The following is a 23,843-nucleotide window of genomic DNA, read 5'->3' as shown; positions in this document are numbered from 1 at the left end:
AGCTCTTTGATATTGTGAAATTGCGTCAAACTGTGAAGGATGGAATAAAATGTCATATAAAGAAAAAAAAAAGAAAAATGTGAATACGACAATTCCCTTGAGTTAGTTTTGAAGTTAGCACTTATATGATTAACTACCTGTCTTTGAACTTAAAAGTTTAATGCTTTTTTTAAAATGAATATGTTACTTCACTTTAAAGTAGATTAAATCAATGCTTCTACTTTGTTTCACTTAATTTCTATAGTAATGGTCTGTAGTGTTGTACCTGTTGAGCCTGAAGAAGTAGTTTGAAATTCATTGTATGCAATGATAACTGGATTTCACAACTTCAAAAAATGTGATTGATTTGTCTCTAATTTAAGGGAATATTTCACATATTTTCACTAGAACCCCCTTTTTCTCACACATTTTCTGATATGCAGATATTGTCTATTTGCAGTTTGTCATTCCTTATGTGCATTCTTGCATGATTTAGGGTAGATGATTTCACATCCGGCAGCACACAGCTAGCAGCAACAGTATACTTTACATTTGTTGTCTGGATAATCTAGGCAAACAGTTTTGAGAAATAAGCAATACCTCACAGTCTCCCATGTCCAGAAGGGCGTAGTGTTCGTATAAAGTTGTAATCCTGAGCGACAACAACTCCTACCTGATGAGCCAGTTCCACCCAACAGTTCTGCCGCTGGGTTTGAGCTGCCTTCTGTCAGTCAAGCAGATTTCACGATCCAAAACACATAACGCTTCTCTGAGCCTTATATATTTCTTTACCTATATGTTTGGAGGCTCATAAGATTAACTCAGACTTTTCAGTTATCTTTGGTTAGTTTTAAAATCCCCAAAACCTGTATATATTGCCCTGCAAAAGCCTTCACACCCACCTCTTGGACTTTTTTCATATTTTGATATGCTACAACCAGAATCTTCCTTGTGTTTCATTTAAAATACACAAGAATGTTGTTCTTGACTATTTTTTGTGTTTGACTATACCACTGTTATATATTTAATGTGATCTTGGTTGCATCCTTGTGAAGCACTTTGTGCAGTTCAAGCAGTTTACAACGTGTTATCTAAATAAATTTGACATTGACAAGATAACATCTAATTCGGAAGTTATAGGAAAAATAAATATGGTTTTTAAAAGCATTTCAGAAAGAAGAAACTGAAAAGTGTGGGCTATTTAAGTATTCAGTGCCCTGGAGTGAATGCTTTGCAAAGCCAAAATTTTGTAATTCCAGCTGAGTTTTGGGAAAATATTTGCCCATTCTTCTTTGAAACATAACTCAATAAAGACTAGTACCTTAAAGCATCAATGTTCAAGACTTGCAACAGATGTTAATTTGGAATCAGGCCTGGGATTTGACATGGCCTTTCTAATCCACGAATAAGCTTTGCTCTATGTCTAAACCATTCTGTATTAGTTCTTGCTGAGTATTGAACCTCCACCTCAGTCTCGATCCTCTAGACACATTTAAACAATTGCATTGTATGTACGTAGCTCCATCCCTCTTCTCATAATTTGCTCTCTGTGATTCATGCTGCTGCCACAACTGTCTTCATATTAATACTGTGAAGTGTTAGCTTTACGCCACCACTGTACACTTATTGTTTTGCATATATACTTTAAGATTTAAAGTAGTTCAAATGGTATTAGCATGTTTGCAAGACACTGCGAGGTGCTTTGGTAAAGACCTAAACATTTGAACCCAAAGCCATAAAGCAATCAGTAATAATAAAGTGGAAGCCCCACACTCTACGCACCATTTGTTCAGCTTCCAAGGCAAGATTAAAACAGAGAATAATGAAATGGAATAGTTTTACCATTAGCAGTTTTATAAATGGTTGCATCATTTTCCTTTTTGTTTCGCAGAAACACATCAAAACCAACACAGAACATTAACTGTAGTCATTACATGCCCACAGCTAGAGCCCACGCAGGAAGCAAGAACTTGAGGTGTTACAGATGAGTCAGTGGCCATCAGTAAATGTGGTGAACAACGCTCTTCAAACTGTGTCCCTAACATCATTCATTTGAAATCCGCAGATGTGTTATATTAATATTGGCAAAGACGACAGAGCAGCAACACCTGCAGCTTTGAAGAAAGTCCTGATTGACAGGAACTTAAACCTCTTCTGCATGTTACTGGGAGCAGTTTGATGAAATTCAGCTTTAGCAGGCAACACTGTCAAATATTCAAAGAAACTCACTTCAATAGTGTATATATATATACTGCCTCCTCTTTATGGTATACGCATCTGTAGCTTTGTATCACCTGCAATTGAGTTTGTTGTTGCTTTATGTCTCATATCACACCCAGTGGGACACAACGCATGCACAGTCTGACACATTACTAACTTGTGAAATTTCAACCTTGCTGTGGGGAAAATTTACATTAAAAACAGAAGCAGCCTTTTAGTTTTTATGTAACGTTTTTGTTTATTTTTTTTATTTCAAATACCCTTAATGTCAAATTACTTTAAGAAATAATCTAAGCAAGTCACCGTAGTGTTATAGTTTAACAGTTCAAAAATGATCTACGAACATAGCGACATTGCAAGAATTTGATATCTTTTTTACATTAAGTCTTATTCCTGTATTTTCCAACTGTCAATGACATCACTTTGTGTAGGTTTTTCATTTTAATGCTTATCTATAGTGCTTCCCCCAAGTGTTTTGCTAGCACATAAGCTGAACCAACCCATTTCATGCGTGCACTAATCTTTTGTTTACTTCCGAGATGGATGAGGCAATTCAAATCATTATAAGTAGTCTATTAAGTCTAAAGTTATTAATTATGAGTAAAATTGCATTTTTAATGGAGTCCCTGTTAGTTAAGTATGCATTTTCTCTTCTTGTATTCAGGCAAAATTAGTGTTCTTTAAGCTGGAGGAGTCATAATTTATTGAAATCCACTTCATAAATGAGTGGCTGTTCTGTAAATTAGCCAATCTAAAGTTAGAGTATTGGATCTATTGTTTTATTAAGTTTTTTTTTTTTTTTGTATTTTTTTATATTGCATTCTCCGTATTTAAACTCAGCATAATGTGATTTGAAAGTGGAAGCTTACTGCTGGGCAATGTGAGTGAGTTATCGCTTATTTTGTTAATGCACTCAAGTTTCAATGGACACAGTTTAATTATTTCAATGTTTAAAAATATTTAACTCTTGTAAAACTTTCTCTTACAAAGACACATCAAGACAATATACAGTGATTATTTGTTAAAGTTGAGGCAGAGGATATGACTTTTCAGTTTCTCTCTGTTTCCCAGTTTTCCAGAATCAAGAATTTCCCCCTCTTTGCTCCTTGGTTTAGGGACAGACTACACACCCGTCCCTCATCTGATAAACATTAAAGCTTCCTGTGCTGCTTTTCCTCCTGTCAGTGTGCAGCTTTATCGGAACAACATAACACTTGGCGTTTTGCTCCTGGCACAGAAAAAACAACAACACACAGATCTCAGTTCCAGTGGAGTATCTATCCAAGCAAGTATCGAGCTGAGCTGTGTTTATGATAAGAGCCACCAGTTTGCTCCGTTTTGCTATGTGATCACATGAAAACCTCTATATTACAACACCGTATGAGAAGCCTTCATTGTGTTTGAGAATTCTTCCTTTTAAATCCAAGGTCCAAGGGCTTCTGTTTTGTGTTTGATATCTCATCAATCATCATCTTGTCATTTCCCTGTCGTCCTGATTAAAATGCACAATCTGAGCTCGTTTGCCTCTGTTCTCTTCCCTGTCCCTAATCTATCCTTTTCCCTTCTCTGTCCCTCCATGTGTCTCCCGCCTCCCCTCCTCCTTCTCCTAATCCATTTTCTCGCAGTGTCCTGAGGGGTTGAGACCAATGAAGGATGGCTCAGGTTGCTATGACTACTCCAGAGGCGTTGACTGCACGGATGGCTTCAACGGAGGTTGTGAACAGCTGTGCCTTCAGCAGCTTGTACCCCTGGAAGATGACCCCACTTCCAACAATGTTCTTATGTTTTGCGGGTGAGAATGACTACAAGAAATAAAATGTGTAAAAACTGTTCCCATGCCGTAAACACAGCCGTGGGAATTATTTAGTACACTCCAGAATTCAATATCTCTGAAACCATACTTACCTTCATTTGACTTTATAAGTCTCTGACATCATTGTGAAGAAATTTTACGACATTGCTCCCGTACACTGAGGTGTGCAGGTTAAGGTTTTGCCACAGTGTTTCAATCAGGCTGAGGTTTGAACTTTCAGTGGACCACAGTAGCACTTTTATGATTGACTGAGACTGAACCAAGCTTAAGCTGTCATACACCAGCCTCATCTGTAACCCTAGAATCTATTGGTATATAGTTCATGGTTGACTCAGTGACTGCTAAGTGTGCAGGCTGAAAATCTACCCCAAATCGTCGCCACTGCACTGCTTAATGACTGGGGTCACATGGCTGTGTACATTATGGTCAGACATTTCTACTTTGATCTCATCTGTCAGATGAATGTCATTGCAGAAGTGCTGTGGTTCATCATGGTGCAACTTTAAAAACCAAGGTTGTACTGACACAGTATTTTTAAAGAGAACATTTTTTTATTTTTTTTTTTATTTTTTTAGAAAAGTCTTCCTAAAAAAAAAGTCATGCTTGCCTTTTTATATTTGTATTTTAAAGTCTGTGAGTATTTCAGTCTCTGACCTTTGGGGAATTTCCTTGGAAGCTTCTTGGGTATTCCAAGGGAGTATAGTCCCTGCAGCTGTCTAACCGGTTTACCACTTGTGCAAAAAAAAAAAAGAAAAAAGAAATGTCTCACTTTAGATTGAGAGACTTCAGTTTGGTTAGAAATGTCATTGTAACATTCCACAGACTGGAGAGCAGCAAAAATAGCTCATCTAAATTCACTGCTAACGTTTTTTTTTCCGGTTTGGTGTTGTATTAACACACGTGTCCTCAATAATGGATTACAAAGCAAACTTTAAGGTGCGTGCAGCATCTCCCCTGTAGTATTGATAAGATCTAACACTAACACACTGCTACACAAGAAAAATGTCTCTATCATATGCTCTTTTATTTTATATGTTTTTATAGTGTATTTTTTGGCAGTGCATTATGATCTGTTCTGAACATAAATTTCAAATGCATTACCGTAGCAGAATTGTGGTGATATATTTCCCTTTGCATGCAATGTAATAAACCAGCAAGCTGCCAAATCTTTTGCTTTTTCATAGGTGGCCTCATCTGCTAATAATCAGCTAATCAAGCACATTTGATTAGCACTTTCTTGCTGTTGTTTTACTTCTAAAAGCTTATCAAAGCAACAAGGAAACATGTCACTTTTTTTCCATGGCTTTGTCTGAATGGCGTCTGCTGGCAGGGAACTTTGCTTTCCTTGTTAATAAGGTTTTTAATGGCAAAGTTTTAATTAAAAATGTTCATCAGTCTAATACCCATTTAGAAATTAAAACAATCTGCAAACACTGTACTGTATGTGACATATAAAATGTAACTTAGTCCTTTGTTAGTGTGACGTCCTTTCACCTTCAAATCAAATTTAAATTTTTCTGTTTTTATGTTCAATTTTTTTAATACATATGCAATTGATAAACTATGCATTAACTCCACATGGGAGGAATGTCTTGTTATAAGTGAAACAATCTGCCAGTGTACCTAGTACTTTTTGATCAATATTAAGGAATTTTTGACTTAAGTTTATTTTCAGAAAATATTTCAGTAACAAAGCAGTTTAATGTGCTTTACATCATAAAACCCGCTTGCTGAAAAACTGATAGTAAGTTAGTTTTATCTTATTTTGAGTGTACTAAGGTAATTGCACCAGAAAACTTCACAAAACTACTTGGTACAATTTAGTATTTTTTACAGCACTGCATACATGAGCCAGGACATTGCAGTTTGGGTGCAAAACAGTTCTTTACATATAGACATATGCAGATATATAGATATAGATACAGCCAGTTTGAGCAAGTCCCTGACTGTCCTTTATTTATATCACCTGAAACTTTTATATGTTCTTCTTTTTTCTTTGAACAAGACCTTTCACCTGTGTGTGTGTGTGTGTGTGTGCGTGTGTGTGTGTGTGTGTGTGTGTGTACGTTCACATACCTTGCATTACGCTGACAGCTTGTTCCTCGTCCGCAGGTGCGTGCAGGAGTACAAGTTGGCAGGAGACGGGCGCTCCTGCCTCCTGCAGTCAGAGAACTGTGAGGGACAAAAATGCCTGAGGCAAGATGTCCACTTCAATGACACTCTGTTTGGTGAGATGCTGCATGGATACAACAACAAAACGCAGCAAGTCAACTTGGGGCAGATATTCCAAATGACCTTCCGGTAATTTATGTCCAAATACACACATGACACTAACACAAGATGTTGCTTTCTTGATACGCTTTTCAGACTACTGAGAAGTCACAAAATGAAATTTCAAAAATACCTAATGCTGGCATAGTAGCAAATTTTCAGATTCTTAAAAATATATCTAAAGAGAAGTTTTCTCTTAATACTGACCTCCTGGAAGAAGCTCTAAAAGCCAGCTGTCTGGGTTGCTCGTTTTACTGCCTTTCTGCTTGCACAGATGTGTGTGCATCGTCTTTGTATTTTGGGGCATGGAGAGTGATGGCTGAGTAAGGATTGAGACTTATCCTTTGGCAGTTCTCCTTCAACCGGCAGCCTCCTGAAGATCTGGCTCACTGTGATAAGTCGCATGCTGTCTGTAATGAAAAGCATAATACAGAAAGATGATGAGGGTCTATCTATGCATGAATGCAATACAACAGAAAATGCGCTCAAATCATATCTCACATTAGTTGCATATCTTTTACTCATTCCATTCTGCCTGTTTCATTCCTCCATTACCAAGTTTTTATATCAGCATATATATATATATATATATATATATATATATGTATTTATTATTTATTTATTTTTTTCCCACGTGTTATCATGTTGTGCTTTTCATCAGTTCTGCCTTGTGGGTCACAGTGTCTCAGCTTGGCTAATAAAAAAAGTAATAATTGTAATGGCTGGTACCATTATCTACCTGCTGTAGGTCCTGTGAGTCACAGTGTGAGATACAGCGTACTGTAATGAGACACTGAACAGTCTCTAACAGTGAATGTGAAATTAAACAATTCCTTTTATTAGAGAGCTGACAATATGTTTTTGATGAGTCAATTCTTTGGGGGAAATAGATTGCACTTGATATAAACTTCCAAAAGTAATTCAAAAAGAACAGAAATTGCTTTTAAGATAGATGCACCATAAAAAGGTGATTTAAAATGTATCTACAATTACAAAATTTATACCCACAATACAGCCTATATAGAAGCTAATAGCCAACTCAAATTAACTAATTAAATTGCCTGTTCAAATACATTTTTAAAGAGTTCTGTAGGAAATTCACAAGGCATGGACTGCAGCTGGAGCCAGTGCCACAAGAGTGACCAAATGTGGATGCATGCAGGAGATGGCATACAGTGGTCACGTCTTGTGTTAAGCCACTCCTGATCCAGGGAGAGCATAAAAAACGTCTTTCATGTCCTAAGGAGAAGCAGCACTGGATTTTTACTCAATGGTCCAAAATCCTCTTAAAAAAAGAAGTAAGTTTTGCATTTAATTTTGAATTAAAGTCCCCCGAGTCTGGAGGAATATAGAGGAGACAGATTTTTTGGTTTTGTGCCTAATTGCTATGTGCTTATCAAGTCTGAAGTTAGTACAGCCATTTACCAGGAAAATATAAGCTACTTAAACCTGACAAACTTAGTGAAGATCCTGATTTCGTTCACCTGCTGGGATTGGCAGTTGCAAAAAGTACTGCCAAAAAAGTACTGCCTTGTTTAATGACAATAGTATGGCCATGCATGATTGGATGACAATCTTGCCAGACCTAAACGCCCAGAAAATCAACAGAAGAGTATGATAAAATGAGAGACACATGAACTAACAATGCAAATGAGCTAAAGGCTCCTGTAAAGAAATATAGGCTTCCTAAAACATCTCCGCAGAGCCATATTCTGGTTGCCTTCAAACCGCACTGGATGCAGTAAATAATGCAAACCTAGTTGTGACCTGTGCTGTACATTAAATGGAAATATGATTCAGTTGGCTGCAATTTGTGTTAATTTTGTACTGGTATTACATCATAATTGCATCCTATTGAGAAACTGAATATGAAGATTTCATTAGATGAACCATATTCATCGAAATGAAGAGGAATGAAAGATTGAGTTCCATCATGAAAGGTTGTATTTAATGTACTACAAGATTCACATTTTAAAATAAATCATCTTTTCTGTGATTTTCTCATTCACTGAAATCCACCTTTATGTAAAAATGCATGCTAATCATTGGAAGTATCCCAGTTAAAAATGTATCGTCTGTGTTACTGTCGAATTTTAGAGCAAAGAACAAAACAAAACACAAGGGCTTGAGATCAAAGTGGAGCAATCTGGACTATTAGATTTAGCTCATTGCCTGGGCTTCGTATTGTACCAAGTAGTACAAATGTTTAAATCACATAGTGGTACACTGGGAGAAAGAATGAAGGTCAGATATTTTTGGGGAAGTGCGCTGCAGTACTTTAGTTTGTATTAGAGTGATGAAATAAAATCCAAAGAGAAAAGAACCCCTTACCATAACATATTGAAATGTCAATTCTTTGTTTGAGAAAAGTACCCCCAGTGCTAGATATAAATCTATTAGATGGATGATGGAATCAGAGGATTATCGGGGTGTTGGAGAAAAAAAAATCATCCAGGTGTCTAAAAATGTGAAGCAGTCAAACTTGATAATCAAAGACACACATTCAACTCTGACAGGATATTGTTTCAAGAAATGGATTGTCTGAAACGGACCAGCAGTGTTCTCAGATAAATTGTTCTAAAAAGCTAAAATCTGCATAGAATCACTTAAAAACAACATGAAGGAATACCATCAAGACTTCATGAAAGGCTTAGAGGATAATGATGAGGTAGGGCTAAAATGATTGCTGGTTTTAATAGTTACTTTGGTAAAATTTCCAACTACTACCATTTTGATATTAAATTACTAAGAAAACTAAAAGCCTGTGTGCTACTGGTGCATCAGCTCAGACCCAAGCAGAGGACACCAGGAGTTCAGCTGGAGATTTTTCATCCTCAAAGAAACACTCTGGTCTTCAGTGGCTGTATTATGGATTTTACAAGTACACTGAAAGGCTTTTCGAAAAATGTTTTTCTGTCCACACTTCATGCAGAATGAAAGGACGCTGGTACTATTAGTGTTAAGTTATTTCCTTCTACCAGCCGCTCGCGCTTTCTGCATCTTCCAGTAAATGGGCTAAGTGTAGCCAGACATATTAGCCCTGAACATCCAGTTTCATATTGTATATCTTAGTGGAGCGGCTTACAGTATCTTCACTTGACATTTTAAAGCTGGCTGCTTTCTACTTTTGTCCTGCAGAATGTGAACATCACAAAACATCTTTACTGATTTCATTTATGTAAGCTCTCAAATTTGTTTGTCACTGCTTGCAAATATGATAGAAGAATTTTAAAGGGTTAGTTTTTCATTTTTTTGAAGTGAGCTTTTGTTACACTACTATTGTAATAGTTTCTTACATAGAGTAGAACGATATATCACTCTGAACTTGCTGGAGATGCAAAAAATGGAGAAGAGTGATGGAGTTTACAAGCTAACCAGATGTATGATGTAAGAAGTTACCTCATCAGCTGATTACCTCATCAGTCAATCTAATCAGCTAATAATTGTTAAAGAAACAAGAGACCTGGAAAGCATAGCAACATATCATTTTCAGTGTTGCTGTACGCCTGTCTTTATTCTTGGTTTAGCTAGAGAGGACTAGCAGATGATCCGATGGATTTATACAGTCATTATAGGAACATGAGCCTTGTTCTATTTTGTCTCAGCAGATTGCACTGAATCATAAGAAATTAGAATATGGGTTCCCATGACACTTATTAGTTAGATTAAAAGCACTTTATACAAACTAGCAACCTTTAACCATGTACTGAACATACTTTTCATAAAATTGTAATCAAGTACTACATGTGAACCAGTCGTCAAGTTTAAGTAATCCAACTGGTTTGTGCAGTCATGGACAGTTTTCTAATAAAAATTAGATCTGACCTCAAAACATCACTTTCACTTCATATATATATATGTATATATATATATATATTTATAGTTTTATTATTATTTTCCATTGGCATTTTGTTGTATGAATCCCTTATACAAAGTTAGCTAATTTGCTTTGTAATTTTCTGCTTAATATATCCTAATTTTGACTTCATATTTATTACTTAAAGTGAAACATTGGACTTTGCAACAAAACGAACTGCTTTTTGAATAAGAATTTAATGCAAACCCAAATGAGCTTATTAATGCATTAAAAAAGATTTCAAACATTTAGCAGAGCACAGAAAACACAGATAAAGGCTTGCATTGTTTTATTGAACTGACTTGGCTTTGTATCTGTGTGTGCCCAAGGGCCACGTGTCAAGAAATACGACAGGGATGAAGAGCTGGAGTGGGAATTGTTTTTATTTTGATCACCTTTAGAGCTGTAAGCTAAATGGGCCTCAACATCCATCTTCAGAGAATTACTTTGACATGATTGACATGTCTACAGCCTAACATGGGAAAAAGACCAAATGTTTTCTAATGTTTCACAAGGCTTAACCAGTTGGGAACTGCCTCTGATACACTGAAAGGGCACAGTTTGACAGATAAAAGCATGGCACGGTTTAGAGATTTTAACCACAGGAGAGACAGTCTTGATCCATTTGCCCTTAAGTAGTGGGGGGCACAGTGGTTTCTATACCTCTAGACTGTAGGTCTGTACACCAGGTCAAATAAAACTCTGAGAAGGAGAGACATTTGCACTGAAGCCAAGATTGAACTGGACTTTTACAAATGCCTGTTTTAAAATCACTTAAATCTGTCTGTCTATGAGGGGGAAAGGAAGTGTTGCAGCGTTATATGCAACTATTTAGAGCTTTTTTGATGTTTTTACAGTTGATCTTCATTTAAATGAAGATCAACTATTATGCCGTTAATTACATGTGCCCTCAATCTTTGTATGGCCACATGGCACATGCTTAATGCATTTTATTTATTTTCTCTGTTTTTGAACAAGCAATTTAACGCTCATTATTTTGAATTTTTTTAAGATCAAGTAATATGTCAAGCTATAACATTACTATTTTCACCTTTTTACATCTAATCTCTTATAATTATTTTCAGCCAGTAAAAATCTGAGAATTGTTTCTCAGTAAAATCAGAAGTCTCCAAATGTTGTAGTCTGTTACATTTCTGGATTAAAAATACATTTTTATTGATTGTACTTAAACTTTTAAGCTACTCAGAAACTGGTTTTTGGATTAGCTTTAGCTGTCATCCATAATAGAAAAAAAAAAAAAATTGTTCAGAATATATCACCACATGTGTAATAAATATATGACTTGCCTATGATAAAAAAAAAAAAAAAAAAAAGACAGAAAAGTTTATAGTTCTGGTAATATAGTCAAAAAAAGTATGATGTTTCCTTACAATCAAAGTAATGGCTGGTAAATATACTTGTTGGATATCTTTAAATAAATTCGATGAATAATGAATCAAAATGCCGTTTCGTCCTACCAAGCGTCAAATGACTACTCATCCACAGCACTCCAGCCACCCTTTCCCTGGCTTTATAAATTGGTCATTTGCTGGGCTTATTTATCTTTCCAAGAATGTTGGGTACATTTTGTCCTCCGAGAGACTTCTGTAATTTGCAGAGAACCACATGTTCTCTTTCCCGTCTCGACACTCTTCACTTTATTACACCTTTGCAGTTTGCACCTGCTCCCGGAAACTCGGAAAAATTTCCATACTAATTGTGAGATGCACACACTGCTGTACTTGCATATTCCTTTGCAGTTGGCTGATTGCATGCAGATGATGGGCAAAACACACTTTCAGGCTGATTGTGGGTGCTTCAATAAATAACACCCATGTCTTGGTGTAAAGTCTGTTTGAAACTAAGTGCAAAAAAACATAAGATAGACTGATCTGCTGCACCAATTTTGATTCTTTTCAATCGGTGATTTCAAAGAATTTGACTCTATTCTGAGGTAAAAATAATTGTTTATTCACAATCAGCAGATAATTTGAAGGCAAGAACACAAAAACTTTTTCAAACAAAGGAATTCCAGTTATTTAAGGCATTAAAGAAAAAAATCGAATTTTCCATTCATCATTGTAAATCTAACCACACAAGCCAAGCACACGGGAGTCTAATACTTGACTCCCAGTGCTGCTAATTAAACATGTGTATTACGGCATGTCATCTCACTTAAGTCCTTATTCCACATTTTCAAATCCACTGTGTCATTTGTCAGAAGAAGCAAAGCTTTGTCTTCACAAACACTTGCTCCCATTAGATTCCACTTCACACTTTGTGTATTTATAGCAGCACTTTGCTAGTTTTACTCCTATTTTCTGCACTTTTCTTCACAACATCTTTGAAATGCAGATGTGACTCTTACTTCTCAGCCCCCCACCCCCTATTTTTTTCCCTCTTGCCTCAGCAGCATACCGATTCCCTCTCACTTACCCAACACTTCATTCCCCTGCATCAGCAGCTCAAAGGAAGAAAAAAGGAAATGATTGATATGAATTACATTATTTGTCTCATCATCTCGGGTACTTTTCTAATAAGAAATAAAGCACCTGATTTACACCTGTTAAACATGCATTTTATTTCAAATTACTCTCGCCGGGCACGCTGTTAACACTGTGAGGTGAACGTTACTAATTACTAATATTTAATAACTAATTGGGATGCGTTGACACATGATATTTCTACTCACTGTGAAGTTTTTAAAAGCACTGTCCAGTTGTCGGTGTGTAATCTGAAACATGTAGGCCATTTTTTTTTTATGGGTTCTCGACATGAAGTTGTGGGTTTTTGAGCTGAAAACACAGTTTCATTTATTTTTGAGACTATTTTAAAGTAGAGTAAGTAGCTCTGGAGTATTCCTCTTGTCTTCGTGGAGTCATCAACACTTATTGTCTGGATAATCAACAACACTTATTTACAAAAGCATTGATGAAGCCCCCCCCGTCTTAAGTTGTTTACTTGGCAACATGTTGGGTACTCAGTAGAAGAAATAATTGCTAAAAGTGTGATGGAGTAAGTACAAATGGTTTGAAAACACTATCAGAACACCGTTAGCTGCTACCACAGATGCTCCTTTTAGTTTGAGAGTCAGAGTTGGGCTACATAAAATCAAACATGTCGCATTGATAATATGTAGTCAATGTCTAAGACTTGAGTCCCTCAAACAATCTTTATTTAACTGAATCAGATTTAAACCAAGCCACTATGTATGCTGTAGACCACAGCTCTGACGCGTGGTGTGGCTTATGTATATTTTACTGCGAAGGAGGACGCTTGATTTATTAACCAGTGACGTTCACGGACTGCGGGTTGTTTATGGCTTATAATAATCTGTTCCTACTGTAGCTGTTGTTTCGTATCATGGACCACACAGATCACACTGAGCTGTTTCAGAAGAAAACAAAATCAGCTTCCCTCAAACCTCTCTGTTTCTCATTGTCTCTCTGCCATTGCAAACATTTGCAATCAAAATGAAAGAACATGTTTTCTTCTATTAGAAATTTGACATTCTTTGTAAGTTTATACACAGCCTCTTGCTTATGTTGCAATGTAATGTGCTGCTTACTAGACTATTATTATTGAGGCTTGACAACAAAGACAAAAACAAAATGAAAAATAACTTTTTTTTCAGAAATTAAACCTTAACACGTTTTAATATCCTTATTTTATGTTGGAAGGATCAAAGGTATTAATGCTGCTGGACAGCAAACACTGCACACATGATAGGCCTAAACAACTTTTCTCCAAAATATATTAAACTAGTTTACCTTTACAGTCAAAATATTGCTCAAAATATTAAGCAAATAAGCTCTTTGATGTACTATTGACATCCAACTAAACTACTAAGCCAAAAGGGAAAAAAAAAAGAATAAAAATCTAATCATGAATTATGATAGCAAAACAGAGATCAATTAAGGACAACTAAGAAACTAATTAACTAACAATAAAACATTATACATACAATGAGATTGCAGCAATATCACAGATCAGAAAAGATATGTGTGTCACAACCAGAACATGTATTGATGGAAGGTTTTTTCCTTGTTAGCAGGAGGCACCAAGAACCCAGTAGTACAGCCGTATGCATGCGTGTGTGTGTGTGAAGGTGAGCTAACTAGCCAGCGAGTTAATCATTAGTGTAAAGGAGGGGAGGCGACGTACTATTGCCACATGGGAAATCTGGCCTAAAAGACAAAACAATATAACTATAGAACAATGGGTAGAGCTAGCTTTAGAAGCTAGACAAAGAAAACTTGAGCTTTGATGGTTTGAATGCATTTACAGGGAGAGAAAGAAAAGAGAGGTACAGCCGAGCCAATGCATAGGTTTCACCGCTATTATTAATTTGTTTACCTGTACCTACACATTAAACTCAATGCTTTACTTTGGATCCAACCTTTTAAGCACACAGCGAATATGATCAAACTATGCAATAAGCAACTGTTCAAAGAGACTGTGGGTTTTCCGCTTCAAAAACGCATTAAATCAAAGTAATGAATCAAATTCTAAGTCGTTCTATTAATTTATTTTTGCTCAGACACAAAGTAATCTCTTGCCTTGTCAAATCTGGGCTGAATTATTTTTGCACTAATAGTTTCTTTAGAACATATTTGTTTACTTGCATACCCCCTCAACCCCCTTTATTTGTGAAAACAAAAAGGACTACATTACTTTTTGCAAAGATTTTGTCAAAATCTTGTCTCATTTTCATGATCCATTTCCAAAATCATGTCTAGTTTTGTCTCATGAACTGGATGTGCCACCAAATCTCTAGCGAGGTATGCAAAGTTGTGCAAGCATTTAACGTTTTTTTTTATTTTTTATTTTTTTATGATAAAGTTGCATCTTAACTGAGATTTTGTGACGTCACTGCATGTGTGAAATACCAGAAAACCAAAAATTCCATGTAAAATCCCTGTATAAAAACACGTGTTCTCTGTTTTTCAAGATTCTCATGTTCATTTCATCTTTGTATGCAGAGTACAAACATCTTAATTCCCTCAGAAACAGAAGTGATGGGCCAACCAAGAGTTGGAGAGACGTATGTGTGAAAAGTGTGGGAGCAGAGTGGCAGGTTGTCCATCAGTCTAGAGGTGAACATTTCTGTTGCTGTCAAATAAATCACCTCACCTCTCTATTATACGTGCACAGACATTCATTATGTCAAGAACTGTAAGAGAATGTAAATTTAAGGCATGAAGAACGAGCTGACATGCAACTTTTAGTTCGAATTAGTCACTAAAGAAAGAAATCCATTTTGGGCACATGCTGACAGGCTGTGCCTACGTCTCATTTCCTAACCATCAAATACCACAAAACAGTTTGAAGCAAGCACTAGATAGGCCCTCAAAGAAATTGCATTTGACTTCTGCTCAGGTATGTTTGAACTTCTAAAATGTCTCGCACAGTAGAGTTTGGGCCCCGAAACACTAACCCCATCAAAGTGAGCAGGTAAACACTGACTGCAAAAACCATCACTGTGTAGTGAACAGCTGATCAAACACACACCGTCTCCTCCTGCCCCTACCAAAAATCATAAAGAATGAGGAAACCAGGTTTCCCCCCCCAATGTATTATAAGCCTGGCGGGCCACCAGGCTTTACGTATGCCACCACCAGGCCAAGATTTGCTTATTTATTTAAGTCTTTTTAAAATGTTTGCAGTTTTTATGACTTTATAGTTGGCATTCAGGCATTAGTACCTTCCAATCAAAGTAATAAATCAAATTCTAACACATAACATTTTGTGTTATGTGATAACACATAATTATCAAGTGATATTTTCAAATTTCCTGTCAGCTTTAAACAGTTTTAAACTCAAAAAACATGGCAGGCCACTGGATGAATGACTGTCCTCACACCCAACCACCGGGCTTAGCAAGTTTTCTGGGGGAAACCTTGGAAACTAATATAAGATCATAAACATTTCTCATTTTAGCTGTCGTTACATGATCAGAGCTGCTACTCCGTCCTAAGATCCCATCTAGGCATGAACAAGCAGGATGAGAAAGTTTGGGTAGCCCTGCTCAACACTTTAGCTAGTGTATTTCAAAAACATGGTAGACATGACAGGAGCAAAGAAATATTTTAAATTCTGTCTTTTGACATGGTTTTACATTAATTTAAGGAGTCTTGAGGATGATCTTAATCTAGCAGAAGTAGATAACGTGTGATGATATTTTATATTGAAAATCTCCAGAAAATTATCACCTTTCATGTTTTTAATATGTAGAAAATTATAAAAATGGAACAGTCCCTTTCTATGCAGTCAGTTGTTTATTTTCCATGTTACCGGTGAAGCATTTGTTCCTTTCTCTTTTTTTTTCACTTTAGCCAGAACTGCGAGGGATTTCCATCCCAGAAATTGTTTTTTGTAGAAGTCATTGTGAAGGGACAATGATTTTCTTTTGAAGCTCTAATTATATTCTCACTGCGCCTGAGTCAGTAATATTTTTTGCTGAAATACAAAATATAAAGGTTCTACCCTGGCAAGTTCAGTAAATTATTGAAATGATAATCATCACCTGTAGCGAATATTTTTGAGAAGTTTTACAGCAGCAAATGGATTTTATCAACTGTAAAAAAAAAAAAGTGTATATTTAAATTCATCATACTAAAAATGCTTTTACTTTTTCTTCTCTATTCATATTTGTAGCTCATGACATCCATATTTATTTACATGTTCAAAATCAAGAAGTAGTATGTTAAAAAAATCAATGAAGAACGGAACTGAGCATAAAGCATGAAATAATAACTACCCAACATAGAGTTAATGTATTCATTTCAATATTAATAATGTAGCTTTAGATCAGGAACAAAACGCTGTAGCAGTAGTTTGGACAGATATAGTTTAGGCAACCTACCCAGAGATTTGAAGATGCTCTACAATAAGCCAGTCTGTCTGTAATTTGTCACAGCAGCAAATGAGTGTTTGGACATTTTTTTTCTTGAAACACAGAAAGTCTGGCAGCATTAAGGTAGACACGGTTTCTGCTCAGATGAGTGGGCCAACAGTCTCATTTCTCCAAAACACGTTGCATTACTTAGCTGCACAGCCGTTGCTGCCTAGGTTGAGTTTGACAGGAATTAATTTGATGTGTTGCGTGATTCTGCATAATTGGCAATAATTTAAGAACATTTTAAATTGCATTGATATTGTTGTTAGTTTGGACAAAAATAAACTTAAACGAAATAACCTGACATGACATTAATTAAACAGCTTCAGTGAATAGAAGCAGATAAAAGTCTTATTTTTTTACTTGCTGTTTTCTTTATTCTTCAGTGTTCAGATGGACTACAGTATTAGCTGACAAAAACGTTATTCCAAGGACACTGCTTGTCATGCCGCTAGCTTAAACTTTCTACCCACACCTTATGTATATTTCACCTTCTAGAGACAAATATCACAAAGGTGCTTTAAAGCAATAAACATAAAATGCAATGAAAAAACTAAAACAAAATGAAAAAATAAAATGGAATGAAATGCATCTAAAAATAATTTCATAGAAATGACCTAAAAACTTGTCTGAATTTAAAAAAAAAGAAAACATTTTGCCTCCCTTTAAATTAATTCATATTATCAACAGAATAAGACAAGAATGCATATTAAAATGGGTCTGAGATACTAAAAGCAGTCTCTGGTTAGCTGATCTGGGGTTCTGAGTTGATGAGTGAGACTTTAATAGGAAAGAGTAGTAGGAGCTTTCACCTTGCAAAGCCTTAAAAGTTAACAGGATTTCAAAGTGATTTTTGACAGTAACTCTTAAATGTCATTTCAAAGTAATGCTAGAAGGAAACTCGGGATATTTAAATACAATCTGTTGTCCATTTTGCCCAGTGACAGAGACAGAGTAAGCTGCTGCTCTTGCTAAATATTGTGGTTAAACAGCACTCTGTACTACACAGTTTTCCACTCACTTACCTGACACTTCAGGAGAAATGTATGGTCAATACCATATACTTGTAAGCCCCACACAGCCGTACATGTTCCCACTTGAAAACCTCACGTTTGGCATGAATACAGAAAGTATTCACTGTGATTAAATCATTCCTTTTATGTTACAGTCCTTTTGCAAGTTGGGCCAATCAATCTCTTTCTTCCTAATTCTACACATAAATATCCCATTATGACAATGTGAGCATTTTTAATATTTTGCAAATTTGTAAAAAAAAAGAAAAAAAAGAAAAAGAAAACAATTCAAATTTAAGTATTCAGTCTTTGCCAGTGAAGCTCAAAATTGAACAGTTTCTGCTGATAATCCTTGAGATATTTCAACATCTACATGGATTTCACCTGTAGTAAATTGAGTTGATTGGACTTAATTTGGAAAGGCACACGCCCCGTCTAAATAAGGTTGGATAGTTGACGGTGCATGTCAGAGCACATATGCCAATCATGAAATCAAAGGAGTTGTCTCTGCACCTCCAAGACAGAATTGATCTGGGCAAAGATACAGAAAAAGTTCTGCTGGTTTGAGAACATTTGAAATCGCCAGGACTTATAGAGCATGCCGGCTGTATGAGCTGAGAGATCGGGGAGATGGACTAAGGCCCATCCAGCTTTACTCTGTGCAGATAAGACAGGACAACTATCTCTGCAGCAGTCCACCAATTAGGCTTTAATAGCAGAGTTTCCAGTCAAAAAACACTCCTTCGTAAAAGGCTTATGGTAGCATGTTTACCAAAAATGACCTGAAGGGTTTTCACATCGTGACAAAATTAATTCTATGGTCTGATGTTTTAGCTTTAGTTCTGGAGAAGAGCTGAGGAAGTGTCGGGAGGCAGCAGAGGAGCAATTTTCTTCAACACATTTCTTTCAACACAAGAAAGAGATTTCACAAATGAGCATAAAGTAATAGCTGAATAAGAAATACAGTAATCAAAAACACAAAATCACTTGTGAAAGGCATCCAGTTAAACCTCCTTCTCACTGTTCACCTCTAAAATGAGAACGACACCACAACATGAATAATTTGTGAATCTGGCAACCCACAGGGCTCCCAGGCATTCAGCAGACACAGTTATATTTCCACACTCCTTAGTAATTTTCAGTAATTATCATCTCATTGGTGAGCACACGATAGCTTGATCTCGGGAGTTGAGTCAACATATATCAAACGGCAACATTTTCACTAATAACGACTTCACAAGAGAACAAACTGGATGGGGTTAATAGTAAACTCTCTCAGGATAGACAAAGACTCATTTGAACAAATTAAATATAATTTATCCATCCATCATTTTGGTTATTCTTTCAGGTAAGCCCGGAGCCTTGGTCCCTAGTCCATGGCAGGGCAACAAAAGGACAAACAGTGTGCACAGACATGCCAAAGGACAATTTAGAGAGACAACTTAAACTAACTTAAAAACTCCTCGCACAGTTTTTAGGCTGTGTGAGGAGACGCCACATGTGTACAGGGATAATAGGATATTTTTGCGAGAAAACAGTGATATTAAGGAGACCCCAATAAAATACACAGTGGTAGGAAAAAAGTGTTTTCATGTTTTTCATACTCAGTGTTTCAGGACATGAAACAAATTTAAATATTAGTCAAAGATAACACAAGTAAACAAGAATTTTTGAACAAAGATGTTTGTCTTCATTTAAAAACAGCATTTGGTGTGTACTTGAGTTGTTTTTCATTAATATTTGAATTGGTTTGATGTTTGTTGCTTAAATGTAACTAACAATGGGAACAGGAAATCAAGAAGAGGGGGATTGACTTTTTCCAAACATTTTTATGTATTATAATATAAAATTGTGATTAATTTCTGTAATTAATGATTATTTTTTCTGAATTTAGTTGATTGTTCTCAGAGTTAACATTTCAGTATAATTTCTTTATCAGGATTTGAACAGTTGCTAGTTTCCTCTACAATTTGTTGCTCTGAATATTGAGACAATGTATATATAACCCTGGCATTGTATTCAGTCCATGCTATTATTATTATTGTTATTATTATTATTATTATTATTATTATTATTATTATTATTATTAGAAGTAGAATCAATATTAGTACATTAATATTAATATTACCATATTTCAATTTTAGGAAAACGGATTTTACATGGCATTAAACTGCATATAAAATTAATCAACAAAACATATACAACAAGGGTGCAGTACAGTATGATATGATACCTCAATGTTGCAATGTCATATGTTACAGTGTGAAGAAATGTGGTTAGATTAACTTGCATATACTAGTTTAGAAAGAATTTAATTTTGTTTGGTGTTGCAAATTAGGGGCTGCACAGTGGCGCAGTTGGTAGAGCTGTTGCCGTGCAGCAAGAAGGTTCTGGGTTCGATTCCCAGCCCCAGTCTTTCTGCATGGAGTTTGCATGTTCTCCCTGTGCATGCATGGGTTTTCTCCGGGTACTCCGGTTTCCTCCCACAGTCCAAAAAACATGACTGTTAGGTTAATTGGTCTATCTAAATTGCCCCTAGGTGTGTGTGTGTGTGCGCATGGTTGTGTGTCTGTGTTGCCCTGCGACAGACTGGCGATCTGTACAGGATGTACCCCACCTCTCGCCCGGAACGTTAGCTGGAGATAGGCACCAGCACCCCTCCCGACCCCACTGAGGGACAAGGGTGTTCAGAAAATGGATGGATGGATGGTTGCAAATTAGGAAGTATGTATTTTTCCCCATCAACGTTCTCCTTAGTTTTTATTCTCCCGTAAATGCTGATAAATCTCTAAGGTACATTTTTTGCAAACTCTTATGCATCTTAGGGATAATTGCCTTGTTCTAAGATGCAATTCTGCCAAAGGCCAAGTTTTTCAGCTGAATTTTAATATTTTTTCTTGTTTGTTTTCTTGCTCTCTTGCTTAAGATATACTTGCTCATGAATATATAGCTGTGCCCATAACTCCAAACAGCTACAGGTGCATCTCACCAAGTTTTTTCAAGTTGTTCTATAAAAGTGAAACTCATGTGTTGCAGCACATATTCATTACAAATTAAGTGAAATATCTAAAGTGTTATTCATTTTGATGATTATGGCTTATAGTTGTTTCACTAAAACATTAGAAAATTAAATAAGAGTAACAAAAAAATGGATTTTACTACAAAAATCTTATTTTCGGATCTACAGCAGTATGTGTAAAACCACTTACCTGACAGTTGTGAGGCAGACAGGTGCGGACACCCTTCACCAGGACGTCACCAATGGTCATTGCTTCAGAAACTGGCTGTTCACAGAATCCCAAACCTAACTGCATTAAATTTTCTCAGAGTACAGCCTGAGAAAAAAAACAAAAAAAAAAAACATGCACGAACAACAGGGACAGCCACAGTTGTAAAAATACTGCTAAGCAAAGTAAAATCATGAATTTGGGGCAGATTCACAAGTCATAGTTTGCGAATAGAGTCAGTGTTTCAAGGGCCACAACATCAGAACATGAGCTACAGCTGCAACATTCCTTATGTTAAGCCAGTCCTTAGAAAGAGAAAATGTTAGAATTTTCTCATTTGGACTAAAATAAAATAGAGATAATAATAAAGAAGAGGATATTGTTCGACAATCAAAGTAAAAAAAAGGACACTTTATAAAAATAAAGATACCAAAGTCAGGTGGGAGAGCATATAGGAACAAAATCCATGCTTCTTGAGGTCCAGTGTGGAGATTACAAAATCTGTGATAATTTCTGGAGTCATGTCATCTTCTGGGTTTGGTTCTATGTGTTGTATTAAGTACAAAGTCAGCACAGCCAGCTATCAGAAAATTTTAGAGCACTTTCCAGAGCAGCTTACCTTTTTGACAAGCTTTGCTGAGATGCTGATTTCATTTTCCCTAAGAACTTGGCACATGCCCACACGGCTAAAAGTACCTGCTTTAATTACAATAGTATCACTCTGTAGATAAGCTATCGGATATTGTCTGGAGTCTTACACTGTAGTCATCAGGAGTCGAGCAGTGTCCTGTGCTGTCCTGTCTTGTGTTTTGGACTTGTACATCTGAATTAAAAGGCAAAAATTTCTATTCAGCATGCAGACAAGTTCTATAGAATCGCACTAATGACTGTGATTTGGATGTGCAAACCGGCCCAGGAGGCTGCTGGTGTAGAGAGAAATGAGAGAAACCAGAGCCAACCATGCAAATGAGCTGAGGGCTTCCTTAACACCTCAACAGAGCTTCAGTCTGATCATATATAGGCCTCACTGCAGTGATGCAGTAATTCATGCAAAGGGTCTCTTGACCAAGTATTAATGCATATACTATATGAATAATGTCCTCAGGAGTTGGACAGTTCTGCATCAAAAACATTTTTCATTCAGCTATTTTAACTTTTTTATCAAGTCATAGAGTAATCCATAAAGTAACTTTGTGGAATTTTTGAAAATAGCTTCTGCTTCTTCGTTTGTAAACCCAAAAAGTTATTTGCTTCCAGCTGTAGCCACATTCTCGTTAGGTTTATTGTGTTTTCACCCTACTGAAACTAAAGAGGATCTAAAGAGTTTTTATTTTTCATCATTTTATTATTTTTTTTTCCATTTTCATATGTCATGAAGATCAGTTTAGAACAATTAAAATTAGGTGTGTAACAAACACATATGTGAATTTTGCTTTTGGAATTGAATTAAAGATCACTTTGCAAAATCAAGCTTGAAATGGGACAGGAGCAGAAAAAGGCAGGCAGGAAAAGACAAAAAGGAAATGATTTTGTCTGGACTAAACAAAATATATTGCAATTGTAAGATCAAACAGAAACTGAACCAAACAGAGGCTAAGGTGAAAGACCAAAGATCCCAAGAACACAGAATAATCTGGTAAAAATATTACCGTAAGAAGCAAAATATTGTCTTTCTTTGAAATAAGTATAAATGAATTACAGTTATTGCAGATAGACTTCAGGTGAGCTGATGACAGCCAGAACAATTTTATGTCTGATGTGTTCTCATTTTACATTTTTAGTATATAAAACCGAAAGCCAAAACAGCTAGTTCTTTACAAAATAATAGGCTGCTGCTGAATAATACCACTATCAATAAATATCAACCTTTCGGAACCAAGAGACAGAGACTATGTACCACAGCAAGCTTTATATTTGCTGTGATATATAAATGGGCCAGAATAGTTCACATTTAGTTGTAAGGTGGACACTAAAGGGCTTCCAGAAATCCTTGGAGAAATCATTTATTAGAATTGCAAAGAAGACCTCAAGGGGAAAAAAAAGGAAAGGAAAAAAGAGAAAGAAATTGGCAGGGGAAGCATTGAACTTTCCAATGAGACGGTGACCTGAAACATACACCCAAAGGGGTCATAAAATGGCTGACAAGAAGAACTTTTAACAGAAATGTTGACAGTGAAACTCTTTATTCACAGACTCTAGGATGCGGTTACATAAGGGGGGTTTAGGAGTCAAATGGTTCAGTGGAGTTTAAGCAGAGGACCATGAATAAGCCGAAGGTATTAATTTGCTATAGCCGACAATGCCTATGCCGCAATTTCATCCTATAGTTTTGTGAAATGTTCTTTTAAATTATTATTATTTCTTATTTTTTTTATTGAAGTTTATTGTGCTTCATATTATCATATTCTTTTTTGCAAGTCGTTAGTTTCTCAGTTCTCCTTCATATTGGAGTAAGATTGCCCTAGTTTCTCAAAAACCTGAAAGATTGTTCACATAGCTGGATTGCTAAACATTTAGAAAAGAATAGTTTCAGTGCAAAATCAATCATCATACTAATGCACTCATG

General features: G+C 36.1%; 1 protein-coding gene across 3 annotated transcripts in view; it reads left to right on the top strand.

The window, feature by feature from the left end:
• astn2 (astrotactin 2) overlaps positions 1-23,843 on the top strand; it is a 286,714-nt gene that overhangs the window by 187,880 nt on the left and 74,991 nt on the right. For all 3 annotated transcript variants that reach the window (XM_007569613.2, XM_007569604.2, XM_016680498.1), the window contains 2 exons: positions 3,825-3,991; positions 6,125-6,313. In XM_007569613.2, coding sequence (XP_007569675.1) covers positions 3,825-3,991; positions 6,125-6,313 — 356 coding nt within the window. The remainder of the gene's footprint in view (positions 1-3,824; positions 3,992-6,124; positions 6,314-23,843) is intronic.

The sequence above is a fragment of the Poecilia formosa genome, unplaced genomic scaffold, assembly GCF_000485575.1.
Source record: "Poecilia formosa unplaced genomic scaffold, Poecilia_formosa-5.1.2 Scaffold6, whole genome shotgun sequence".
Classification (NCBI taxonomy): domain Eukaryota; kingdom Metazoa; phylum Chordata; class Actinopteri; order Cyprinodontiformes; family Poeciliidae; genus Poecilia; species Poecilia formosa.
The sequence above is the reverse complement of the archived record's forward strand: the minus strand, read 5'-3'. Positions and strand labels throughout refer to the sequence as shown.